Source organism: Quercus lobata, chromosome 8 (genome assembly GCF_001633185.2).
Source record: "Quercus lobata isolate SW786 chromosome 8, ValleyOak3.0 Primary Assembly, whole genome shotgun sequence".
In the NCBI taxonomy this organism is placed as follows: Eukaryota; Viridiplantae; Streptophyta; class Magnoliopsida; order Fagales; family Fagaceae; genus Quercus; species Quercus lobata.
The window spans coordinates 50,205,952-50,233,333 of record NC_044911.1 but is presented as its reverse complement, the minus strand read 5'-3'; the positions used below and the strand labels follow the sequence as shown (position 1 = coordinate 50,233,333).

At 40.1% G+C, this 27,382-nt stretch overlaps 1 protein-coding gene across 2 annotated transcripts; it reads left to right on the top strand.

The window, feature by feature from the left end:
• The first annotated feature begins 19,022 nt into the window (after positions 1-19,022).
• LOC115955046 (homeobox-leucine zipper protein ANTHOCYANINLESS 2-like) lies at positions 19,023-25,757 on the top strand. Of its 2 annotated transcripts, none has more exons than XM_031073081.1 (9): positions 19,023-19,930; positions 20,025-20,242; positions 20,343-20,460; positions 20,573-21,262; positions 21,479-21,580; positions 21,691-21,903; positions 23,392-23,566; positions 23,686-24,056; positions 24,754-25,757. In XM_031073081.1, exons 1-9 carry the CDS (start codon positions 19,736-19,738, stop codon positions 25,171-25,173), a joined length of 2,502 nt encoding a protein of 833 aa, XP_030928941.1. In that variant the 5' UTR covers positions 19,023-19,735; the 3' UTR covers positions 25,174-25,757. The 2 variants fall into 2 exon arrangements, with proteins under 2 accessions (XP_030928941.1, XP_030928942.1); XM_031073082.1 differs by having other exon boundaries at positions 19,026-19,930; positions 23,689-24,056.
• The last annotated feature ends 1,625 nt before the right edge of the window (positions 25,758-27,382 follow it).

The following is a 27,382-nucleotide window of genomic DNA, read 5'->3' as shown; positions in this document are numbered from 1 at the left end:
TATTAAGATATGGGCATATGGCAAAATAGAGATTTAGTAAATGAATACTGAATATTATTTTTTCTTCTTTGAGAAGAAAATATTGAATACTTACTTGTGAATAGTTTGTCAAAATAAAAGAAAACAACCCATACAACAGCATGAAAATTTCTTATGTTGCATTTTGGATGTAAGAATTTAACACTATGAGAGAGAGAGAGAGAGAGAGAGAGAGAGAGAGAGATTGCATTTTATAGATATTTTATACTATCCCAATAATTTTATCATATAGTATATAATCTTATCTCTCATTATCATAGTAGTTTGGGTAATCTCTATATATGCACAAGCTTGCATTATAGATCTCAAATTATATTCAAATTATGATGAAGTATTTAAATAACCTTGAAAAGCTTGTCAAGAGCCATATAACTTATCTAATTGAAACTTTTTAAGTTTTTGATAAAAACATTTAGGATTCAAATCCTTCCACCCCAACTATCCAACTAATAAATAAATTTAAAAAAAAAATCTTGAAAAGCTTTGTTTTTATCATAAATATATCTTCAACTTCAGTATAAAAGCCAAAGGATCAACATTATCAGACGAGCATTTACATGACTAATAGTAAGTTAGATATACTGATGAACTTTATCATTTCTTTACTTACAACCTATTACAAGAGTAAAGAGTTGCAGTAGCAGGACTTGACTTTACGCTCTAATTAATTATTATGGAACACAATAATGATACTCTACCACTATGGCCATTAATCACCTAATCTGTTGGAAAGAAAACTATATGTAATTTACACCACTAAGTTTATTGTGGATTATTAATATACCTCAATTATAAATGAAGCATGTTTGTATTTAGTAGACTAGTTTTTTTTTTTTTTTTTTTGACTTTTTGGATAGTCTTACCACAAAGGGAAAGTTTATAAACTTAGTAGGTGACATTCTTTAATTCACTCGAATGTAATATACTACTTCTTAATTATTTGAATGTAATTACTCACCCATTAATACGTTAAATATATCATTGGTAAGTTGGTAACATTATTTCCCTTAATTTTGCTATTTAAGGTGTCTGTGATACGATGACAGACCAAGCTAACCTGTTGGGAAGAAAATTTAGACTGAGGAAGTAAACAAAAGTGCACACTTAATTATGATCTATTTAAACTATTCTCAACTCAAATGGGCTGGAGATTATACCGATATAGAACTAATAAGGTTATAATTTTAATACACAGTTTATCTCAAATTTCTTTTTCTTTTTTCTATTTTACTCCAATTATCTTCACCAAAAAAAAAAATTCCAATACTGTCCCATTTAAGATACCTTGCAAGGAATGTAAGTTACACACCGGAAGTCGTCGACTATTGATTATGTTCACATTATTATAAATATGAATGTTTTCGAATGGCAGTTTAAAATAATAATGGTTTGTTTGCCAAGAGTTTGGTAGTTCAACAAATACCTCATAGTGTTTTCAAATGAGACATTTTAAGTTCAAATCCCACCACTCCAATTATTTGATTATCCAAAAAATTAAAATTGTTTGGATAGTTTATGTCAATGTACAATTTCACTGTAAAATTGAACTTTTGGTTAACTTATTTTCTTAAACAAAATAAGTTATTCTAAGGACACAATAGCATTTTGGTTTGGAGAATCTAATAAGTCCTTGCAGAGCCAGATTTTTGAAAATATGATGCTTGGAAATTTGAGTGTCTGGGAAAGTAATTATACTCTTTTATTTATTTATTTAGTAATCATCTAAGATTATATATATATATATATATATATATATATATGAGATACCATTTTTGGTTTATTCATAGCAATCTTATACAAAATATTTTTCTTCCTAAAATGATTAATGAATATTTGTGAATGTTTTACCTTATAGCACCCATAATTTGACTTTATCGTGCTTCGTTGCAATCCTTAAACCAAAAGATTAATGAAATATTTGTGCCTATTTTTATATATTTGTTCTTGAGGGACAGATAGTAGACACTGATATATTGCTCCTTTTTTAAGTTTTAGTAAGTTAATTAATTACTTAATTTCCTCTTGCTAAAAATGTATAATTAATTAAGCTCAAAGGTTATTGGTAGACATGATTAATGAACTGGGTCAATCAGATTTGGGATCGACTCGACTGATTTCAAGTCAAAAACTTAGAGGCTAAAACGGATTATTATTATGACCTTTACTCGAACTTTGATGAGTTATGTTAACTTGGAATGAGCCGTAGTTCTTTCACATACTAAAAAAAAGACATTGATACATGTTGGGGTTTGTGGAGTTTAGTTATGTTTAATCTGGTTGACGACTTGACTTGACTCGAATAATGTTGCGTAATTTTTAATGGGAGATTTTTTGAGGCTTAGTCATTGATACATGTTGGGATTTGTGGAGTTTAGTTATGTTTAATCCGGTTGACAACTTGACTTGACTCGAATAATGTTGCGTGATTTTTAATGGGAGATTTTTTGAGGCTTAGTCTATGGAGTGGAGGCTTGGCCCAACAAGCCTAAATCATAGTGCTCATGGACAAGCCTTCTGGGGGTCTAGGGGCAACGCCCTCGGGAAATTTTTTTGGCCCGTTTGTAGCCATTGTGAATCCTGTGTGTAAGATGTAGAAAACGTGTTTTGGTGATTAGGGTTTCGTTGTTGTAGTTTTTGAGAGAGATAAAAACTATACTACCACACTTTGTATTTTTCCCTGATAATAGTAAAATCCCTGCAACTCCGTGGATGTAGGAAAATTGCCGAATCACGTAAGTATTGTTTTGTGCGTGTAATTGTTTTTTCCTTGACGTGTGTTTTCTCTATTTTTGTTTCTCATAGGCTGGGAATTTCGGGTTAATTCCCTACAGACATACTTATAGCATCTTTTTTCATACTTCTTTCCATGCAAATAAATGATCAAAACATGAAAGATTAAAAGTTGAATAACAAATAAATCCTTAAGTTTATAATGCAATAATTAATTCTAACAGTTTACTAGTTTAATAATTAATTCCGCAAAAGAAGAAAATAAAACTTGTATACATATTAATGTTATACATGAAATAAGGTAAAATCACGTATAAAATAAGTGTGCTTTTGGATTAGATTTTTGCTGAAAGCTTATTTGTTCATTTGTTGAAAGTTGGCAAAAGTATAATTATATATAAAAAATGAGGTTTTTAAGCTAAAAAATTTAATACTAATTAAAATGCATACAATAAATACAACTTTATATATATATATATATATATATATATATAAGTAAACAGTTATGAGGAAAAAAAAATCTATAATGAACTTATGAAAAAACTCAATAACAATGGTAAGTCTGACATTGAAAACATTTATATTTAAGAAGTGCTTGTCGAGTAATATCACTAGTATTTTCATCTTCTGCATATAAAAATTAATATAACTTTAGTATTTTTGATGAATGGAAAATGGGTAGATGGGGGTGACCTAAGTTGGTGTCTTTCACCTGGGCTCGAGTCCTGCTCCTACCCACTGGGCTCGAGCCTGTAGGAGCAGGGGATCCGGATGAGCCATACCTGTACAGTTAGCCCCATCAAGAACGCTAGTAAGCATGAGCCAAAAGCATGAAGTTTTATCCCAGATGCTTCTCATTGTGGAATTTGAACCTGAGGCCTTCACCTCTCAAACCCTTAAGTGTTAGTATACAAACATACTTTGAAATTGAGTTAATAAAAATTAAGTTTACAAATTTTTAATAAAGGTTTAATAAGCAAATTGGATTGGGTATGGGTTTGAAAAAATATTTTTTTTATTAGAATAGAATTGATTGTTATGATTATGACCCATACCATCTTGTCCAATTTTATCAAGTGTTTTTATTGGATGACAAAAAATTCATTTTTAATATTCTTAATCAGGAAAAAAAAATTCTTACAAGATCCACTTATAAAACGAGTGTGTAAATCTCACATGTTGTGACTTTTGAGGAAACACTCATACACGAATCTCACAATGTCATCATAGTATACTTTTCTTTTCTCCTAAGTGCAACTAGGAGAAGAAAATTGGGCAGGGGCAATGCCACCTTATGGCTAGGGTGGCCCTATTGGATGACAAAAAATTCAATTTGAATATTCTTAATCAAGAAAAAAAAAATCTTCTAAGATCCACCTATAAAACAAGTGTATAAATCTCACATGTTGTGACTTGTGGGGAACACTCCTACATGAATCTCATGAAGTCATCATAGTATACTTTTCTCTTCTTCTAAGTGCAACTAGGAGAAGAAAATTGGGCAGGGGCGGCACCACCTTATGAGCAAGGTTGTCCCAGGACCACCCTAACTTGATAAAAATAAAAAATAAAATAAAAAATTTATACATAATAATTTAAAATTTTATATTTATCTACCTTTAAAAAAAATTTGGAAACACCTTGAATTTTTTTATGCCAATAAAATTAAATTTTGATCCATAATTTGAGCAATTTAACAATATATTAGGGTTTTTTAAGAAAAAAAATGTTTTTATATTCTTTTAAACCTATACAATGGCTTACTTTTAGTTTTTGCTTTACCTGAAATACTGTCATTGTACGACTACTTCTCCTCAAAAACATTATAATATATATTATACAACTAATTGGTCAAAGTAACATAAATTTAGCTTTTTTCATTGTACACCTACTTTTCTCTTTTCTTTTTCTGATAATTTTGATTAGAAAAAAAAATAGTAGTTTTAGTTAATTAAGTGAATAAACTTCAAAAGTTACTTAATTTTTATATAACATCAATTGATTCATTATATATATAAAAAATAAACTTTTTATTTTTATGATTATAATTAAACATGTGATTGTCCATTCTAAAGAAATTTGATTAAATTTAGGGTGTGTTTGAATTGGGTGAAAGCTGTTTCCGGAAATCATTTTCCGTAAAACCGGAGTGTTTGGCTGTCACAGAAAATATCATTTTCCGGAAAATGACTTCCGGTTGACCAATATTTTCACCTTTGACCCGAAAATCATTTTCTCCCCTCATTTTCACTTCAAATCACTTCCCGAAAAAGAGAGAGAGAGAGAGAGAGAGAGAGAAAGAGAGAGAGAGAGAGAGAGAGAGAGAGAGATAGAGAGAAGAGAGAGCCCAGATCGCGCTGCGCCGCGCCGACGAGCGGTGCGGTGCACGATCGCGATCGATGAGATCGCGCTGTGCGATCGTCGATCGAGCGGCACGATCGACGATCGCGATCGACGACCGCGCTCGTCTCTCGTCAATCGACGAGCGGTGCGCGTCGACCGCGCTCGTCTCTCGTCAATCGACAAGCGGCGCAATCGCGATCGTCGATCGCGCCGCTCGTCGGACGAGCGTTTTTCGGGATTTGATGCATTTTCTAGTAAAATGTTTTAATGAACCAAACACCAAAATTAATTTTCCGTAAAATGAATTTTGTGATTGCCAAACACATGAAAACGTTTTCCTTTCCGGAAAATAGCATTTCCGGAAAATAGAATATTTTCCGGAAATGGTTTTACGCGAACCAAACACAGCCTTAGACGAAAAGTGTCACTAAATATTATGTTTTTACATTTTGCTATTGTAGGAACACGATTTTAGTTAACCCGGTCCTAGATGGTCAGGCCCTGGCCCAAAAGATCCCACACAATGAATCTTGTAGAGTATGGGCTGAAGAACGTGGTTCCAATTGGCTTAGACGGTTCGTTGCATATCTTTAGTGGATGTAGGAGCGTGAACGAAGAAAATGGACATGAAAGTGGAAGTTTTATTCATGGCTTATGCATTCATACAGTGAATCCTTGCTCCCCTCCCCTTTCTTCTCTCTTTTTTCGTCCCCCTCTTCTGAGGGACTCTTACATATTATATAGGCCCTCTTTTATCATCTGGGCCCTACACTTGTCGATCATCCAAACCTCCACTTGAGCACCTGTCCCATCAGACGCCCTTACCAGTTCTTTGTGAGTTACAGTGACCAAGGTAACACTGTTCAGGGGTCTTCTCTTCATTAATGCGGCCAGGAGAGTAGTTGTGGTGCATTTAATGTGGTGGGGACAGCCTTTGCTGGGATATTTTGAGCCTCCTTTCTTTTTACGTGTTTGGAGTGAGGGCTATAATAACTGGGATACATTGTTGACCTGAACTTTGGAATGTCCGAGGAGGAATTACTCATCGGACGTGTTTTCTTCGCCCCAGTTGGCTTGGGCAGGAATTATGGGCCGCGACGTCTCCTTGGACAGAATGGTCCTCGAACGGGCCCAAGGCCCAGCCAACTTGTTATTTTGGGCCGGTCCCCACAATAGCCCCTCAAAACTCCGGTTTTGATCTCCCTCCGAGGAGAAAAGTGGGGTTTTGACATTTATAAAGGATGGAACAGATGAAATCTTGGTATGCGCGCGTGGGCGATTACTTTTGACGCGCCATAATTTACGAAGCGCGGCCATTTACTCCAGACAGTTTTATGTCTCCTTTATCCAACGGCGAGATGGGATCTGACGACGAGCATTGCTCCTTAGATCTGTGAGCGGGAGGGATTTTTTCTCTCTCCCTCCTGCTATATAAAGCGCCAGAGAGGCTCCTTTTTTCTTTTTTATCCGCACATCAGAGCAGAGAACTCCAGAGATCTCCAGCGCCCAGAAATCCTCGAGCACCTCCGTTCTTCAAATCTCCATAATCGTTTCCGCGAAGCGCCCTTCTTAGAAGAGATTTTCGATCACCTCACCGGTCATTTGTGAAGATATCCATAAGTTCCGTTCGTTTCGTCGCTTCGATTTTCTCCTCGAATTTTACTTTTCTCCTCGATCTTTATTTCCTTTCCTCCAGTTCAGCTTAGATGGGTAGATTCAAAAACCTAGTAGACACTCTGACTGCCATGGAGGCTTTTAGGGCAAAATACCATATCCCGCAGGGGGTGGTTTTATGGTACTGTCCCCCAGAAGGAGTACTGTTAGATAGGGACGTGGGTGAAGTGGTCATTCCCATGATTGCCTTTATACAAGGGGGAATGACACTTCCTATGCGTAGGATTACCGGACTACTTGTTCCACCATAGGTTAACACCACACCAATGCGCTCCAAACATGTTCAGGGTATTAGGCTGCATAGATGTCTTGAACGAGCGAATGGGTCTGGGTCTGACCTAGCATGATGTGGTACACATGTACGAGTGTCACTACGTCGAGAAGGGAGGATATTACCTTAAATCTCGATCCGAGGTGGTTAGGCTAATCTCCTGTCTCCCCATATCCAATAAGACTATGAAGGATGGCTTCTTCATTGCCTCAGGAGAATGGAGCGATGGTTTTCATTGTCCAACTAGGGCAGGAATTCCAGGTGCGGCGCCTTTAGGCCCAATCCTTTTAGAGAAGGGGCTTAACTCCTCGGATTTACTCTCTTTTTTGCTTGTCATAAATTTTGTAGTTTAATTCTAATTTCCTTCTCGGCTATATTACAGATAGAGTTTTGGTTGCTCTCAGGCTGAGCCACGTGAACGTTCCGGCCCTAAATTATCTTCTAAGGTCAGAAATCTACGTCACCAAGGACGGGCAGCTACGTGCGTGTCATTTGGTTTTGGGCTATCGACCACTAACCCGTGCTTTCCAAGCTATTGGCCACGCCATTAGAGCTGGTAGCCCCTGGTTGGCTAGAATTGATGTGTCCAAGTCTAAGTTTCTGGCCCGAGTAGATCTTAAGCCAGTCGTGCTACCTGGTGTTCGGGATCCTCCACCGGTCGTGCAACTGCCTCCAGACAACCTTGAAGCCGCCGCGCCAGCTGAAGGAGAGGCCGAATCATCTCGTCTTTCCCTTGAGGAGGAAATAGATGAGTTTTATTTTGAAGAGGAGGTTGACAAAGCCCCCGTAGTTGAGCTCTCGGACCCTGAAAGAGAGCAGGATCGAAACTCCGTGGCTGGCGGTCCGATCATTATAACTTGCTCGGACGACTCTTCAAACGAGGAAGTAGGCGATATGGCTAGCAAGGGAAAATCTTTACGAGAATTGATGTCCAGCCGAGGAAAGGGTCAGTCTTCGAAGGTGCCCGCTAAGGCATAAGCCCAGGACCCTCCCCCAACCGCCCCTCAGGTTCCTTCCAACCCTGGCCTCAAGGTTAACCCGAACCTAAAAAAGAAAAGGCCAATTGACGTTCCTGAGGAAGGTGAAGTGGCCCCCCGCCCGGCCAAGCAGCAGAAAGCCACTCGGGGACAGAGGAGTAAAAGGGCTAACTCCGCGGAGAGTTGGGATGAGGAGAATCGGGCTGAAGTACGCGTTAATCCACGCGTATGGAGTTCGAAGATGGAGTTAGACGGGGTCGCTATCCCCTACATTGCCTCGGTTCGAGAGTACAACAGGGGCAGAGCGGGTTACATAGCTAAGGCCCTGGAGCAACCAGTGCTCCTTCCTCGGGATATGGAGGCTTACAGGCGGTTCTCCCAACCCGAGCTTTTTCTATCCTTTAAGAGGGACCTTGCGATGGTAAGCCATTCTCGCACCCTTTTATTAAGCCATCAACATTGTTGCATTCTATCCTAATTTCGGTTTTGTTTTGTTGGCAGATCACCCAGCAGGTGTTTGTGGCTGAGGAGTTCTGTCGCAGCAACCGCAGCTTGGCTGAAACTGGGGTCTAGTCTCGGACAGAGGTAGAGAAGACCGTGGGGTCCTTCAAGCAAGAAATCTTTAAACTGACAAAGAAGTTCAAAGAGTCAGAGAAACAGCGCAAGAGCGCGGAGGCTGGCCTAAAGAGTGCTGAAACCCAAGCAGAGGATCAGCGCCAGAAATTGTTCGTAACTGAAACCAGTCTTGCTACTAAGAAACAGAGTGTACTGGAACTTAAGGTAGCTCTACAGAAAGCTGAGGACGAGATACGGCGGGTCAAAGAAGAGGCTTAGCTAATCCGGGAGGCTGCAGAGGCTGAAAATAAAGCTTCTCATCAGCTCGGGATTCAAGAAACGGAGGCCAGGCTATCCGAGGAAATTCCTGAGGTGTACAGGGACTACTGCAGCATCTCATGGGCTCATGCCTTTGATGCTGCGGGAATTCCTGCGGACTCGGCGCTGAGATTGCCTGAGAACATCTTCTATCCTCAGGAGATCTGAGAGAATCCTGATGGCGCCCAAGTAGCTTCTGAGCAGGGCTTGGCTGTGCCTGATGCCATCCCTCTGCTTGATAAAGCCCAGGATCCTGCCATGGACTCTATCTCCGAGGCTCCCCCTCCTCAGCCAGAGCAGAAAAAGGATACTCCTGCTAAGGCTTAGCTTTTAGGTTTTAATTTTTGTACCTTTTTTTTTTTTTTGAATGAGAGTTGTCTTGTTTTTGTTCTTTTGTAAGGATCTCTCTTTGTATTGGCTTTGGGAATAATAATATAGAACATTCTCTTTGTTTTCTATGGATGTTTACTGATATTATCCCTTAACGTTTGTAATGATATAAATAAATATAAACGGGCGAGAAAAAAGGATGTCGTGCAGCGAATTTGAATAAAGGTTGCAATGAGGCTAGACTACGCGCGCACCTTGAAATAATTTCCCACAAGTGATAATTTCCCCTAAGTCTGTGGTCCGAGGAGCCATGCAGGACTTAGGTTCTGTTTAAAACTTGGATAGTTGCCATAAGTATTAATTTCCAATAAGTATTAATTTCCCCTAAGTTTGTGGTCCGAGGAGCCATGCAGGACTTAGATTCTGTTTAAAACTTGGAATAAATTGCATAAGTAATAATTTCCCCCAAGTCTGTGGTCCGATGAGTCATGCAGGAATTAGGTTCTATTTAAAACTTGGAATAAATTGCATAAGTAATAATTTCCCCCAAGTCTGTGGTCTGAGGAGCCATGCAGGACTTAGGTTCTGTTTAAAACTTGGATAGTTGCCATAAGTATTAATTTCCCCTAAGTCTATGGTCCGAGGATCCATGCACAACTTAGGTTCTGTTTAAAACTTGGATAGTTGTCATAAGTATTAATTTCCCCTAAGTCTGTGGTCCGAGGAGCCATGCAGGACTTAGGTTCTGTTTAAAACTTGGATAGTTGCCATAAGTATTAATTTCCCCTAAGTCTGTGGTCCGAGGAGCCATGCAGGACTTAGGTTCTGTTTAAAACTTGGAATAAATTGCATAAGTAATAATTTTCCCCAAGTCTGTGGTCCGAGGAGCCATGCAGGACTTAGGTTCTGTTTAAAACTTGGATAGTTGCCATAAGTATTAATTTCCCTAAGTCTGTGGTCCGAGAATCCATGCAGGACTTAGGTTCTATTTAAAACTTGGATAAATTGCATAAGTAATAATTTCCCCCAAGTCTGTGGTCCGAGGAGCCATGCAGGACTTAGGTTCTGTTTAAAACTTGGATAGTTGGAAATAGACCGGTGGGTACAGAATAATCACGGAACAAAACATGGGCAAAGCCGTTTTCATTAATAATAGTATCTTCTTAGGTTGTTTACATTCCATGGTCGAGGTACAGTTTTTTCATCCAAATCTTCCAAATAATGAGCACCTATCCCGGCCACAGATGTGATGCAATACGGTCCTTCCCAATTGGGCCCCAGCTCGCCCCAAGATGGGTTTTTTGCGCTGCCGAGAATCTTTCTCATTACGAGATCACCTGGACCTAAAGGTCGCAGTTTAACATTGGCATCATATCCTTGTCTCAGCTTCTGATGATAATAGGCCATATGGATCGTTGCTTTTTCCCTTCTTTCCTGGTCTAAGTCTAGGTTTCTTCCCAATAGCTCGTCGTTACCGTTTGGGGTAAAGGAGTTAGACCTCAGTGTGGGAAAGTTGTTCTCGACTGGGAGCACGGCCTCAGCCCCATAAGTCATCAAAAAGGGGGTTTCACCAGTTGACCGTCGCGGCGTTGTCCGATAGGTCCATAAGACGTGCAGGAGCTCTTCCACCCATCTCCCCTTTGCCTCATCCAACCTTTTCTTTAGTCCATTCACTATGACCTTGTTCACGGCCTCGACCTGCCCATTTCCTTGGGGATAGGCGGGAGTGGAGTATCGGTTAATGATTCCAAACTCGCGGCAATACGCCCTAAAGTTCCTACTGTCAAATTGGAGACCGTTGTCCGAAATGAGTGTGTGTGGAGTTCCAAAGCGGGTAATAATGTTCTTCCAGATGAATTTCTGGGCATCCACGTCCCTAATGTTGGCCAAGGGTTCAGCCTCCACCCATTTGGTAAAGTAATCGGTTCCAACTATTATGTATCGCTTGTTCCCCGCGGCTTTAGGGAAAGGACCGACGATATCAAGACCCCATTGTGCGAACGGCCAGAGGCTGGAAAGGGGGTTGAGGACCCCTCCGGGTTGGTGGATATTTGGGGCGAATCTCTGGCACTGATCACACTTCTTGGCGTATTCTTGGGCCTCTCTTTGCATGTTCGGCCACCAGTATCCTTGGGTGAGTGCCCTGTGTGCTAGCGACCTCCCTCCGGTGTAGCTTCCACAAATCCCCTCATGTAACTCTTCAAGTAAGGACTCGGATTCTTCTGGATGTATGCAGAGTAGGTACGGCCTAGAGTAGGAGTGCCAATATAGTTTGTGGTCCTCCGATAGCCAGAACCGAGGAGCATTCCTCCATATCTTCTCGGCCTCCAATTTTCCTTCTGGTAGGGTGTTGTCTTGAAGGAAGTTCTTTATAGGATCCATCCAACTGGGGTTCTTTCTGATCTGATGGACCTGAGCCGGGTCTCTTCTAATGGGACTCGCTTGGGCTAGATCTTGACAAGGATCATTCGCGGCAGATCATGCGCCGAGGACGTGGCGAGAGTAGCCAACGAGTCTGCATGGGTGTTTGCACTCCTAGAAACGTGTGTCAGATTGAAGGATTCAAAACTCGACTGTAGGCATTTGACTCGTCCTAGATACTCTTGCATTCTAGCATCTCTAGTTTCCAGCTCACCCATTACTTGGCCAACGACCAATTTAGAGTCCAAGAATACTTCTATCACCCTTCCGCCCAATCTTTGAACCATCGTCATCCCTTGAAGTAAGGCTTCGTACTCGGCCTCGTTGTTCGTGGCCGAGAACCGGAGTCTCAGTGATTTCTCAATAGCAGCACCGTCCGGCGATATTAAAACTATCCCAACTCCAGATCCTCTCTGGTTGGCTGCGCCATCCACGTAGACCCTTCAGTGCAAGTTCCCCCCTGCTGAAATTGTACCGACTGATTTTTCATCCATGTCTTTCCTCCTGGTTATTGTTTCTACAGAGGGTTCAGCAAACTCCGCGACCAAGTCTGCGAGGACTTGACCTTTGATGGAGGATCTGGGCATATATTTAATATCAAAGGCCCCCAAAAGCGCACTCCATATGGCGATCCTTCCTGTGTAGTCGGCGCTTCGAAGCACCGTTCGAAAGGGAAGCTGGGTCAGAACGATGACCGTATGCGCCTGAAAGTAGTGAGGGAGCTTCCGTGTGGCATGTACTATCGCCAGAATTGCTTTTTCCAAAGGTAGGTATCGCACTTCGGCCTCATGTAATGATTTGCTCACGTAGTAAACCGGTCGCTGCACCCCATTATCATCCCGTACCAGTACCAGGCTTACAGCATGGGGAGCTACAGCTATGTATGCAAACAGTACCTCGTCCGCCTCAGGGCTGGACATGATGGGTGGTCGTGACAGGTATTCCTTAAGTTGCTAGAAGGCCCGAACACAATCCTCCGATCATTCAAACCCTTTCCACTTATTTATCAAGAGGTAGAAAGGTCGACATCGATTCGCTAATCATGATATGAACCTGTTTAATGCTGCGATCATGCCAGTGAACTTCTGCACTTCTTTCCGATTTCGAGGAGCCTGTAGGCTGTTAATTGCTTTGATTTGATCGGGACTTACTTCTATTCCCCTATGGGTTACCATATACCCTAAGAATTTCCTGGACCCGACCCCGAATGAACATTTGGAAGCATTGAGTCGCAACTTATGCTCCCTTAAGATAGCAAAGATGATTTCAAGGTCTTTCATGTGCTCGGACACCATTTTACTTTTTACAACCATATCGTCTATGTAAACCTCGATGATTTTGCCCAGCTGTGGCTCAAACATCCTGGTCATCATCCTTTGGTAGGTTGACCCTACGTTCTTTAGTCCGAACGGCATCACCTTATAGTGATAATTTCCGATGGGTGTCATGAAAGCCGTCTTCTCCTGATCCTCTAACGCAAGGGGTATCTGATGATAGCCCTGGAAGGCGTCTAGGAAACTCATTCGAGGGTGGCCCACGGTTGCATCTACCAATCGGTCAATTCGAGGTAAGGGAAATGGGTCCTTCGGGCACGCCTTGTTTAGGTCCGTGAAGTCCACGCAGACTCTCCACTTCCCTGTTTTCTTCCTTACCACCACCGTGTTTGCCAACCATTCGGGGTAAAAGACCTCTTTAATAGCCCCTGCTTTTTTCAGTTTTGCCACTTCGTCTCTTACGGCACTAGCATGTTCCTTTGAGGAGCGTCGGGGTGGTTGCTTCTTCGGAGTGGAAGATGGGTTAACGTTCAGGTGGTGACAAATAAGGCTAGGATCAACTCCCGGGGCGTCGTAGGCGTCCCATGCAAACACATCGACATTTCTTCTGAGGAATCCGACCAGTTCCTCTTTTTCTTGAGAAGGCAACTTAAAGCCGACCTGGAAAAATTTCTCCGGGTCGTCGTTGACAGTGAATTTTTCTAAATTTTCACACCTTATCTCCTCGGCTAGCTCATTGTCTTGCCCTGCCGAGGCAGCTGGTTGCTATAAGTTCCCAGGGGCCGAGGACTCAGCATGGGATCGATGTAAGATGGCGGCCACCATACACTGCCTGGCCATGGCCTGATTTCCACGAATCTCTTTTACTTGACCTCTGGATGGGTATTTTACTTTTTGGTGAAGTGTGGAGGATACGGCTTCCAGGGCGTGGATCCATGGCTTGGCGATTATCGCTATGTAGGATGAGTGAGCATCGACCACGATAAAATTTACCTCCACCACCTCCGATCCAGTTTGTATGGGTAGTCTGATCTGCCCTTTTGGCGTAACAGTCTTCCCTTCAAAACTGATAAGGGGGTACATTATCCGGCTTCAAGTTCAGCCCCTTGTATAGATCAGGGTACATTATCTCTACTGCACTTCCTAAGTCTACTAACACCCTTTTTCACATCGAAGCCTCCGATTCTTAACGTAACCACTAAGGCATCGTCGTGAGGTTGGATAGTTCCTCTCTTATCCTCGTCCGAGAATCCTAGTATCAAAGAACTTCCCTTTTTAGACCTTTTAGGTTCCCTTTGCTTGTCCTCGGAGGGGAGTCGACCAACAGCCAGTACCATGGAAGGGGGTGGCCCAGTTCTTCCGGGTGCGGTGAGGATGACATGTATCGTTCCGGTGGGGGATCTTAATGACACATCCTTTCGAGGCTCTTGCATTGGTTGACCGGGATGGCCGCTCGAGGGATGCAGAAGATGACGTAGCTTCCCTTCTCGGACCAACTGATCTAGGTGATTCCATAGATTCCTGCAATCCTCAGTGGTATGCCCATGGTCCTGATGATAGTGGCAGTACAGGTTCTGGTTACGTTTGGAAGGGTCTCTAGCCATCTTTCCCGTCCATCTGAAGTAGGGCTCGTTCCTTACTTTCTCCAGCACCTGTTGTACTAGCTCCCTAAACACGGCATTCACTGTTTGCGTGTTACTCTGTCCAGCCTGTCGCGAAAAATCTCTCATCGACTGGTTATGGTTATATCGTTTCGACCTAAAATCATTTGCTTTGGGGGGAATGATCTTCTCCTTTCCCCTTCCTTGCAGCTGATCTTCCTCCACCCTTTTGTACTTGTCGATCATATCCATCAACTGATGAACGTTGGCAACTGGTTTACCAGTGAGAGATTTCCTTAAGCCATGCTCGGTGGGGAGACCGCTTTTGAATGTGCTGATAGCAACATCATCATGGTTGTCATCTAATTCGTTATACACCTCCCAATATCTATCCGAATATGCTTTCAGGGTCTCTCCCTCGTGCATGGATAAGGACAATAGTGAACTGAGGGGTCGAGGGACTCTGGTATTTGTAATAAAGCGGGAGCAGAAAGCCTGAGTGAGCTGTTTGTATGAGCCTATGGAATTTGTCTTCAGGCTATTGAACCACCTCATCGCTATTGGTCCCAAACTGGATGGGAAGACTTTGCACATAAGGGCTTCATTTTGCTAGTAGATGGCCATTTTTTGGTTAAACTGACTCACGTGCTCTACCGAGTCTGCTCGGCTGTTATAGATGGCGAACGCTGGTTGGTTGAAGCGTCGAGGCAGCTTAGCCCCTTCGATTCTATACATGAAGGGTGACCTTGAAATCTGGTCTAGCGCCCTCTTCATAGCATCGTTTCCCGAACCCTTGCTGGATGGGCTCTCATATTTCCGTATAGGGCATGGTTCCCTTTCGTAAGAAAAGGTTTCACTTGGGAGGGTCCTTAACCTCCGTCGGTAACTCACATCCTCCCCATTAGAGGACTCATCTGAGCTAGAGGGAGATCGTTTTCGCTGCACACGTCGTAACTTCCTCTTCAGGTCATCTATCTCTCGCTGCATGGCCTGATGACTATTTTGCCTCTGGGATACGTGACTACCTATCTGGGTGTGACTCTGGCTCGTCTGGATAGTATGCACGCTTCCCTCACGATTCCCTCTGCCACCTGGGTTGGCAGGGTTATTTTGTCTCTGGGACTCAATGGGTTGTGTCTGTTGGGAGTTAGCCTGGTGAGGATTCTCCTGGTGTGGACCTAGTTCTGCCATGCTCAACCGTTGTGCTAGCTGATACCTTAGTTCTTCCCACAGACGGTGCCAATTGTAGGGACACGATTTTAGTTAACCCGGTCCTGGATGGTCAGGCCCTAGCCTAAAAGATCCCACACAATGAATCTTGTAGAGTATGGGCTGAAGAACGTGGTTCCAGTTGGTTTAGACAGTTCGTTGCATGTCTTTAGTGGATGTAGGAGCGTGAACGAAGAAAATGGACATGAAAGTGGAAGTTTTATTCATGGCTTATGCATTCATACAGTGAATCCTTGCTCCCCTCCCCTTTCTTCTATCTTTTTTCGTCCCCCTCTTCTGAGGGACTCTTACATATTATATAGGCCCTCTTTTATCACCTGGGCCCTACACTTGTCGATCATCCAAACCCCCATTTGAGCACCTGTCCCATCAGACGCCCTTATCAGTTCTTTGTGAGTTGCAGTGACCAAGGTAACACTGTTTAAGGATCTTCTCTTCATTAATGCGGCCAGGAGAGTAGTTGTGGTGCATTTAATGTGGTGGTGACAGCTTTTGCTGGGATATTTTGAGTCTCCTTTCTTTTTACGTGTTTGGAGTGAGGGCTACAGTAACTGGGATGCATCGTTGACCTGGACTTTGGAATGTCCGAGGAGGAATTACTCCTCGGACGTGTTTTCTTCGCCCCAGTTGGCTTGAGCAGAGATTATGGACCGCGATGTCTCCTCGAACAGAATGGTCTTCGGACGGGCCCAAGGCCCAGCCAACTTATTATTCTGGACCGATCCCCACAGCTATCATATTATTAGTAATAAAATTAATATATTTTTATTTATATAATTTAAATTTTTATTAATTATATTATTTATGACGTTACCGATTCGACCATCAGTTGGATCTTGGTTTGACCAAAAAACCAGTAACTAGCCCATTTTTCGGTTTTTTCACCGTACTAGTTTATAAAACCATTGAAACCCCCCCCCCCCAAAAAAAAGAAAAAATTGAATGAAAATCTGGAAAAAAAAAAAATTATAATAAAACCACTAATAAGGCCCAAACCAAATGCCAATAGAAAAGCCTAGTACAAGATCAATCTTATCTCAGACTAAGACTATCACTACTCTAACACTAACACAATTACGTTTTTAATTCAACAAATTTTTTTTTTTTAAAATCCTCACTGCCTTAGTGCCTCGCGGATTCACAAGTCATTAAACAATTTAAACTAAAACTAAATCAAACATAAAAGCTAAAAGGAAATAAGAAACTCATTTACTCTCTCCAGCCATGCCGTCAATCCCTATTCAGTAACACTAACAACAACCACAATTGAACTCCACAAACTTTATGTTGTAAAACTTTATGTATTTGTGTGTTTTTTTATTGTTGTTGTTGTTGTCAATATATAAATTTTTCTTTTTATTAGATTGTATAATTTATATTCCCCTCGTCTCAGTTTGTTTGTCCTCTATTTCATTTTGAGATGTCCCAAAATATTGTCCTGTTTCTAAAAATAAAATTAATTAATTTACTAATGTTCCTATTATATCCCTATTTTATTTTCAAAACTATTTGAAAAGAAAACTAATAAATATTAAAAAAATTAATCTAATTGAGCCATCTTTTTAGTTGTCTCAATAAGAATAACTCTTCTTAAAAAAATTTAATAAATTTATTTAAGGGTAGTTTTGTAAGTTATACATTTATATATAAATGATGTTCCTTTAAAAAGTTTGACTTTTCAAATAGAACAAATAAACTGGGATGGAATGGATACTTGTTAAGAAACATCTTAAAAAATTTTCCGTAGCCGATAGCTGAAATTGGGAGATGAAAGTAACACAAGTATAAGTCGCACGGTTTGACTTTTACTATTCAGATTCGCACTGATGACTAATTTATTTCTAGTTCTTGAAACCGTAGAAAAAACAAACAAAAAAAAAAAAAAAGTTGTAAATAAAAATCAAAACTACAACAACTCCCAAAGAAAAATAGTAAAACGTTGTTGGAAACTGAAACGCCCAACAATTCAGATTGGACGAACTGTATTATTACATTATATTATGCTACCGAGTTACGAGGGGTCACCCAATTCTCGCCTTTCCTCCGGTAAAGTGTAACCGTTGAGCTTTGTTTTGTTTGGTTCTATTGAAACTATTCTACATTTGTTTTTGATTTTGTTCTTTGTTTATATTCAGGAGACTGACAACAAAGTTTATTTTCCACCTTTAGTTTCAATTTTACTTACCCAGGATTAAAAAGTACAAAGTCCAATTTCACAAGCAAGTTATTTATACTATTTCGAAGCTTTTTTGTGTATCAATGATTCAAATTTCAGACCCTTTATCAAACAGCAAATAGTAGGTACAGACGCGAAATTATAATAATAATAATAAAAGGAAAGTAATATTTCCCAGTTAATTCCCAATCACAATTTCTTTCTCTCTATTCCTGATCTTTCAATAAAATTTCTTAATTATTGTTTCACATTTTAACATTAATTTTTTTTTTTTTTTTTTTTTTGCAAAACCAAGATACACTTTATTTGGAATATAGTACACTAATGAGTCAAGATATTTTTATTTCATCAAAAAGATTTATTTTTCCCCCCAAAGGGCTGTATATGGATCAATTTACTTTTATTAATTAATTCTGTTCAGAAATTAAAAGTACAATTATATCTAAAATTTTAATTATTGTTAATTAAAGTAAAAAAATAAAAAAAGCCCATTCACACAGCCACATTTAAATCCCTTGTCTGTGTATCCCTTACTCATTTACCCAACAAAAAAATATTGAATATTCCCGAACAGGATTACGTGATGCTCTTTCTTTTTACGTTGATAATTGATCTTACTTACATGAATGTGAGCAAAAAGATAACCATCATGCTATAGAAACACCAAATAATTTCTCTTACCCAAAAACCATCGATTGTGTATCAAAAAAAAGCTCTCACTCAATTGGCCTAAGACTCGTGATTAGTTGATTTTGTATATCATTTGTTTCTAAACGTGTAATATTCTTTTAAAGCAAATTTCTTTATATGAAGCAATAATAATAAATTAATAATAGTCTAATTACCACAGATCCCAATTCTGAAAACCCTGGCTGTGAGGCTGTGATGAAGAAAGAGGCATGGATTGGATTTGAATCTCTGTCATTATGACTTCCTTTCATATATATTTTTTTTGTTACAGCCATCTCTCTAAAGTGAGGGTTAAAAGGGCCTGCAATAGTGTAAAATTACACAGTCCTTCACAGACTTTCTGAGGCACAATGAGAGAGAAAGTGTGAGAGAGAGAGTCAACCGACCCCTTTTTGGAGGTATCTATTTGTAAGGCTTCGAAGAGTCCACATAATGCGTTTTATCTTCACACCCTTTTTAGTCTCTCTCTTCTCTGTGCAAGCCTTTAGTCCTCTCTCTCTCTTACTTTATTTTCATTTTTTTTTTCCTCCAAGCCCTTGAAGCATTTTTCAGTATAGTCAAGCATGCAGAGAATGAGATAACACACTCTCACTTCAAAACTAGGGTTCCCCCATTTGTACCTAAACAGCACCCAGTTGATTCGAGCCCTTCTATGCACTGTTTGGCAGACATAGACAACAAAAGAGCAAACTTTTGAAGGGAAAGAGAGAGGGATAGAGAACGAAGAGCTAAGCAAGAAAAAAAGAAAAAAAGAAGAAGAACTGTTTGCTTGCCTTCTTTCTCTTTCTTTCTCTCCAATCTAAAAACCAGTTTTAGAGAGAGGGAGTTGGAGACATTTGGGGCTTTAACCTTTTGTCTCCTCTATCCTCTCCTATTTTTCTTTTCCTTTTCCTTGTTTTCTTAATACTATATTTTCTGTGCCTGTTCTGCTTAAAAGGACTGCTTTGAGAAAGACCCAGTTCATTATTTTTAACCAAAACCCAAAAAAAGAAGCATTATTGAGAACGTAGTAAAATCAGTCAGTGAGATTTGTAGCAGTGCTTGTAAATTTTGTAGAGAGAGGAGGGGTTATATAGTAGAGAAAAGAAAGAAAAGTCCCTTCTTTGATGAGTTTTGGGGGTTTCCTTGAGAATAGTACCGGTGGTGGCGGTGCGAGAATCGTTGCCGATATTCCTTTCCGCAACTCTAACATCAACAACCACCACAACATGCCCTCTGGTGCACTTGCTCAGCCTCGCCTTGTCACTCCGCCACTCACCAAATCCATGTTCAACTCAAGCCCTGGACTCTCTCTTGGCCTTGTACGGCTCACTCAGATCTTCTTGCTGTGATTACCATCCACTTCTTTTTTGTGTTAAAGTACTGATCTTTATGTGTGTGTTTGTTTATATTTAGCATCAACCCAATATAGACGGGCAAGCGGATATGGCTAGAATGGCTGAGAATTTTGAGGCAAATGTTGGAAGAAGGAGCAGAGAGGAAGACCATGACAGCAGATCTGGTAGTGATAACATGGATGGTGCTTCTGGGGATGATCAAGACGCAACCGACAAACCTCCCAGAAAGAAGCGCTACCACCGACACACTCCACAGCAAATCCAAGAGCTTGAAGCGTAAGATTTTCTCACTTTCCTTTCTAAAAAATTGAGTTGGTTTTTGTAAGAAGTAAAATTATTGAATTAATTTTTTATTTTATTTTTATGCTTGTATCAGTTTGTTCAAGGAGTGCCCTCATCCTGATGAGAAACAAAGACTGGAGCTTAGTAGGAGGCTTTGCTTGGAAACTAGACAGGTCAAATTCTGGTTCCAAAATCGCCGTACCCAAATGAAGGTAACCAGCTTGTAAAAGAGAAACCTTGGCAGTCAGTAGTCAGGTTTAGCAAGATGCTTTTGCTTTAGATTAATGAAAGTTTGATTTTGTCCTTGTTGTTTGTTTGCACCAGACCCAATTGGAACGTCACGAGAACTCTTTGCTTAGGCAAGAAAACGATAAGCTTAGGGCTGAGAACATGTCCATCAGGGATGCAATGAGGAATCCAATTTGCTCAAACTGTGGTGGTCCAGCAATTATTGGTGAAATTTCACTTGAAGAGCAACATCTCAGGATTGAGAATGCCAGGTTAAAGGACGAGTTAGACCGTGTTTGTGCGCTTGCAGGCAAATTTTTGGGTCGTCCCATTTCATCGTTGGCTAACTCAATTGGTCCTCCACTGCCGAACTCAAGTTTGGAGCTTGGAGTGGGAAGCAATGGTTTCGGTGGTTTAAGCACTGTGGCTACAACATTGCCTTTGGGGCCTGATTTTAGTGTTGCGATTTCGAGCGGTTTGCCACTGGTGCCACCGGCTAGATCCAGCGCAGGCATGACGGGCCTCGATAGATCGATCGAGAGGTCTATGTTTCTAGAGCTTGCCTTAACTGCCATGGATGAATTGGTTAAGCTGGCGCAGACTGATGAGCCCCTCTGGGTTAGGAGCTTGGAAGGTGGAAGAGAAATTTTGAACCATGAGGAATACATGAGAAGCTTCACTCCTTGCATTGGTTTGAAACCAAATGGTTTTGTCACAGAGGCTTCTAGGGAGACTGGTATGGTCATTATCAACAGCTTGGCCCTTGTTGAGACGCTAATGGACTCGGTAAGCCATACATCAAAACGGACTCTTTCTCTGATTCCTCTATCTTTTTGATAATTAGTGAATTCTAAGTCACCATACAAGTACTTGAAGTGCATGATTACTTTGAATCTAGCTATGTACACTTTCTGTGCTTCGTTTCTTTGTTGAGGTTGTGTTCTTTGCTCATTTTATGTAGGAATTAGAATTAATATTTATCTTGGTTTTTCAATTTTATAGAATCGATGGGCAGAGATGTTTCCTTGTATGATTGCCATATGCTCTACCACTGATGTGATATCTAGTGGCATGGGGGGGACCAGAAACGGTGCACTTCAACTGGTAAGTTGGATCTTTATTTGTTTTCCTCAGTAACACTTTGTGGTTGCTACTCCTTGTATTGTTGTTACTCATGAATTACATGCTAATATTGAGCCAAAATTTGATGTCAGATGCATGCTGAGCTGCAAGTTCTCTCGCCTTTGGTTCCGGTCCGTGAAGTCAATTTCCTCCGTTTCTGTAAGCAGCACGCGGAGGGTGTGTGGGCTGTGGTTGATGTATCTGTTGACAGCATTCGAGAAACTTCGGGTGCACCGACATTTGTGAACTGTAGGAGGCTTCCTTCTGGGTGTGTTGTGCAAGATATGCCTAATGGGTACTCTAAGGTACTTACCAACCCACCTTTTTGGATTTTGGAACTGTGCTTAATTTTAAAAACTGTTTTCTGCAAATATTTCTTCAAGCAAAGCCTTTTATATTATATCAAAATGATATGTTTTCTGTGATAATTAAGTAGCAGGCTACCCCGCTACAATTTACATGTTCCTAGAATTCTTGTTTTTTGAAAATGGTTTTCTAGGGACTGTTCCTTGTGTTTGTAACCAAAAACTCCCTTAAATGGGTGGGGTTTACACAATTTAACACTAACCAAACAATAAGGTACACAATTTACCATGTTTCCTTCTACACATTTATTGTGTTTTCCTAAGTGGGTGTTTATCCTTTGGGGACTTTAATGAGTTTGTTGAAGCAACTGCAACTTTGGAGCTTTAGTTGAAAACATTTAAGTGAGTGAGGTATACACCAGGTCAAAAATCATAAGCATTTGCATTCCCAAGTCCATTTAGAGCTTCATGCGTCATAGGACTTTGTTTGTCTAGCGATTACTCACTATATCACCACCCTGTCAGCGCTTAGTCTGGTTCCAAAGTAATATTTTTGTTGTCTCAAAGAATATGAACCTTCCTTAACTATTCTTATTATATTCACTTGTATGGTTCTTCTAGACTAAAATTATATTCTAAACTTATAGTTTCAACAACTGGGGTTTCGTACGCCTCAGAATCGAGGGTACCATGTTATTTTATTAATAGAAACCTCTATTACTCAAATTTCTGTACCTTTTGGACACATTAATTTCATATCCTTTCTAAGTAAAAAGTATCACAATCTTCAATAATGGATGAATAAACAATATATTTTATGTTTCTATTCCAATGTTTGATGCTATCTTGGTTATTCCCCCCTTAGCCATATTTAATTTATGCGATTTATGTGATTGTCTGTGACCTGGTTCCAGCCTTTGATTTGTCTAATATTATAATAAAAAAAAAAATGAGTTTAGTTTTCGATCAATATTAGACCTTAGAGTCAAACCTCAAGACTGGCTATTTTGTATTTATATGAGTATCTAGGGCGAGTTAGACCTCGATTGCACATCTCGATGCACCCTTCACAGTACACGTTGTTCCTCTAAACATTATTCTATGACCCTTTAATTTGCTCGAGGTCTATGTGATAGCGATACCATGTCTGATGTCTCTCATTGAGCCGAATCTTGAACTATCTTCGAGACTTGCCTAGTAATATTATTTCCATTCCAAAAATCTTCCTTCATTGACATTATAGATTTGACGGCTTAATCTAACTATTAAATAAATGACTAAAGAGAAACGAAGTTTTTAATTTAATCACATTGGAACCCATCCCTCCACTTTTGGCTGCTGATTTTATTCTTAGCCAATGGAGTAGCAACTATTACAGAAAATACATGTGCCCAACACCTAACAATAAGCAAATATGGCATAAATATAAATTCAAATATATACATCTTGTGGAGTTATTTTTCTAAAAAAAATATGATATATATGCAGGTCACGTGGGTTGAGCATGCAGAATACGATGAGAGCCAAGTGCACCAGCTATACAGGCCATTGTTAAGCTCCGGGATGGGGTTTGGTGCTCAACGCTGGATCGCCACTCTTCAACGCCAATGCGAGTGCCTTGCTATTCTCATGTCCTCCGCTGTTCCTAGTCGAGACCACACTGGTAAAAATTAAGCAAATATTTTCGACCCCGCTAACTTCTACTCATTTATGTTAAGAGTTCTGTAACTCAACTTGATACTTACGATAAATTTTTTTTTTTTTTTTTTTTAATAACGCTAGCAGCAATAACTGCGGGTGGGAGAAGAAGCATGCTGAAGCTAGCGCAACGAATGACGGACAACTTTTGCGCAGGGGTGTGCGCGTCAACGGTCCACAAATGGAACAAGCTGAACGCTGGCAACGTTGATGAGGACGTGAGGGTGATGACCCGGAAGAGCGTGGACGATCCAGGCGAGCCACCGGGCATTGTTTTGAGCGCTGCCACGTCAGTGTGGCTACCTGTTTCACCGCAAAGACTATTCGATTTCCTGCGCGATGAGCGGCTCAGAAGTGAGTGGGACATATTATCCAACGGCGGTCCCATGCAAGAGATGGCCCACATCGCCAAAGGCCAAGATCACGGCAACTGCGTCTCTCTTCTACGTGCTAGTGTAAGTCTCCCCCACCTGCCCTCCATTATTTTTTATCACTATTAATAACTCTTCTGCACCATGAAAGTGAAAAATGATATTTTTCTGTGCCATTATTGGTTTTTTTTATTCGTGCCACGTTTTTGGCTAGAAAAAATAGATTAGGATAGAATTGAAATTGGCAGAGAAATAATATATAGGAGGGCCATTTTGACTGAAAATGTAGAGTGGGGACGGACTGTAAAGAGAAGAGAGTAGGCTAGCTAGCAGGATACTTTTCTTTTTTCTTTTTTTTTTTTGTGTTGAAAAGATAATATAATAAACGCATGGATCCATGGTGGAAAGGTCAATCAAATTGTCGTATTGGCGTAAAGGTGATTTCAAAAGAACAGGTTTGGAATTCGGAAGTATCTATAAGGACAGTTTGGTGCAGATAAGGGTCAGTGTTTGTTTCGTTAACCTTTTTCAAAAAGTCAAAATATGGGACAGTTGTCCATATTTCAGAGAGTTCTGTTTCTGACCTTTACCTTTCGATTGAAATTGAGAAAAAAAATTTAAAAATAAAATAAATAAAATCTCGAAAAAATAAAATAAAATTTAAAATTAAAAGCTGCCATCAGGGTTTGACTCGCTCACTCACTTTTCACTCACTGACGATATAGAGAGTGGCATTGGTTTGTAAATTTTGAGTAAAGTCAAGGGTTGTTTTGGCGTGCAGGCTATGAATCCGAATCAGAGCAGCATGTTGATTCTACAGGAGACGTGCATAGACGCGGCGGGGTCGCTTGTGGTGTACGCGCCCGTTGACATTCCCGCCATGCACGTGGTGATGAACGGTGGTGATTCGGCTTACGTGGCTCTCTTGCCCTCGGGATTTGCCATTGTGCCAGATGGGCCGGGCTCACGTGGGCCCACAGGCAACGGCAATAACAGTAATAACAACGCCAACAACGGCGGTGGTGGTGGCGGTGGTCCTGGCCCACATAGAGTGAGTGGGTCCCTCTTAACAGTTGCATTTCAAATCCTGGTGAATAGTCTCCCTACGGCCAAGCTCACGGTGGAGTCGGTGGAGACGGTCAACAATTTAATCTCGTGCACTGTCCAGAAAATCAAGGCTGCTCTTCACTGTGAAAGCTGATTGTCACGTGAACATCACGTGGGACTTAGTTTTTTTTTTCCCTTTTTTACTTTTATGGGGTTAACATTGACGTCATGTGCATGGCTGTAGCTATTAATTATAGGTGGTGTGTGTGAACTGTGAAGTGGAGGAGCTTTGTGAGTTTGTGAGAGAGAGAGAGAGAGAGAGACTCCGTGGTGATGAGTGAGTTGTAAGGGGTATTGAGTCAAGAACGAACCGCGCGAGTGGAAAAACTCCTTGCATGGTGATAAGGGTAACGACTAAGTTAAGAGAGACACTGAGTTAGTGTTCTTAACACAAGGCAAGGGTGGTGGTTCGGGTATTGACTCAGGTTAACCCCTTCATGAGTTGGCTCAATTTAATTAAGTTGCTAGCTAAAAAAAAAATTCTTCAAAAGAAAAAAAAAAAAATTATAATGGGTGCATGCTTTGGCATTCTAATTTGATTTTTATTTTGAGTTAATTGTTGTTTTTCTTTTATTTAAATTCTGGTATTTTGACTATCCAGACTACTTGTATTTGCTATAGTTGGGATCAAACTTGGTTTGGAAATCAAATTATGTTGTTTTGTTAATACCCATTTAATTTTCTGAGTATATATCTTTCAAAAGAAAGAAGAAAAAAATCTGAGTATATATATTTGTGCAATTCACGCGTACACTGGTGCAAGTGTGGAAATTGTGGGAGTAATGTGAACAAATAAAACAAGTTCTGAGGGGTTGTGGTGGTGGTGGTGGTTGGGTGGGTGTGGTGTGTTGTGTGCATTAAATGTGGGAGCAAAGCTGTTGGAAGAAAACGTTGTTATCATTAATGGGTGAGCGTTTGTGCTTTTGTCTCCTGTTGCGTATGGCTACGAATCGGATTCTGACACCTTGGGTGTGTGAAACTGAAAGTAATGGCGTTTTCTTTTATATATACACGAGAGAAATGATGATGATGGTTTCAGTTTTGGACTTTTTGGGATATATATGTACATTGCTCTTGATCGGTAGTAGCCACTGGGTAATTGTCAAACCTATCAGATACCGACCCTGCATGAGCCATTTGTGAGCTCAACGATCATGCACCAAGTCTATGTATGAGAGTTTAAAATGAGCTTTAATTGCAATTTGCAAGAGAGAGAAGAAACAGTGTTATTTCCAGTCAGTTGCATTCGTTTAATTATTTCTTATTTTATTGTCACTTTTGGTTTCTAATGTTGATAGATCAAGGTTAACCATGTAAGCAAGAAACAAAGACTTAGTTGTGTTTGGTACGTCAGTCATATCCTTCAATGGAATATTGGAATGTGATAAGTAAAGATTTATTCTTACGCCTAAACATTGTTTTCAACTTTGTATTTAATGAGAGTCTCCATCAGTCCGTACGACTAATATACGAGCGGCACTAAGCCCTTGAGAGGCTTTTATCGAACCCAGGATTATTATGGTGTAAAGGGAAACCAGAAAGAAACCTAATTCTCTCCTTTTCTTCTTTTTTTATTTTTATTACGACAAGTACAGTTCAATTTAAAAAGTCTTTGTTCATCTTTGTTATTGGACAATTGCAAAGCAAAGAAAACAAAACAAAAATAAATCATTGATTAAACTTTGCGTTTCATTTATAAATTGTTCACAAATCAAATTTGAGAACTGTTGAACAGAAAGGATAAAGATTGAAAGCTACTTTCACAGAGAGAAAACTTTGCTTAAAGTGAGACAATTATTGTTCGAAAACTAAAGTTGGCTTCCTATGTGAAAGATAAAGTTTTATCAATGGTTTTCCCATGTTCCCTAATTCATTTATAGCTAGAATAATGCAAATTAATTAAGGATATGGACCCTGATTGAAATTGAAATTGTTTCTAATTTTGGGACTTTAATTGACAAAGTTAAAAACCTAAGACCTACTTTAAAATACTATTTAAGAAATGGGTTCTTTTTTATATTAATAATCCATCACTATTAATATTTATATACACACACGAGTCATTTATTATCAAAGATTAGGGGTGTGTATGAGTTAGGTTAATTGGAGGGTTTTTTCAACACTGAGAAATTTAATATATTGCCTTATGTTTAACCACTTTTTAAAATGTAATCCACATTTTGACATGAGTAGAACCACATTTTGACATAAGTGAACTTTAATAGTATTCAAATCTTTTAAACTATTTACAACCAAAATATGAGGAGATGAAATCGATCTTTAAAAATTCTTAAAATTCCTAA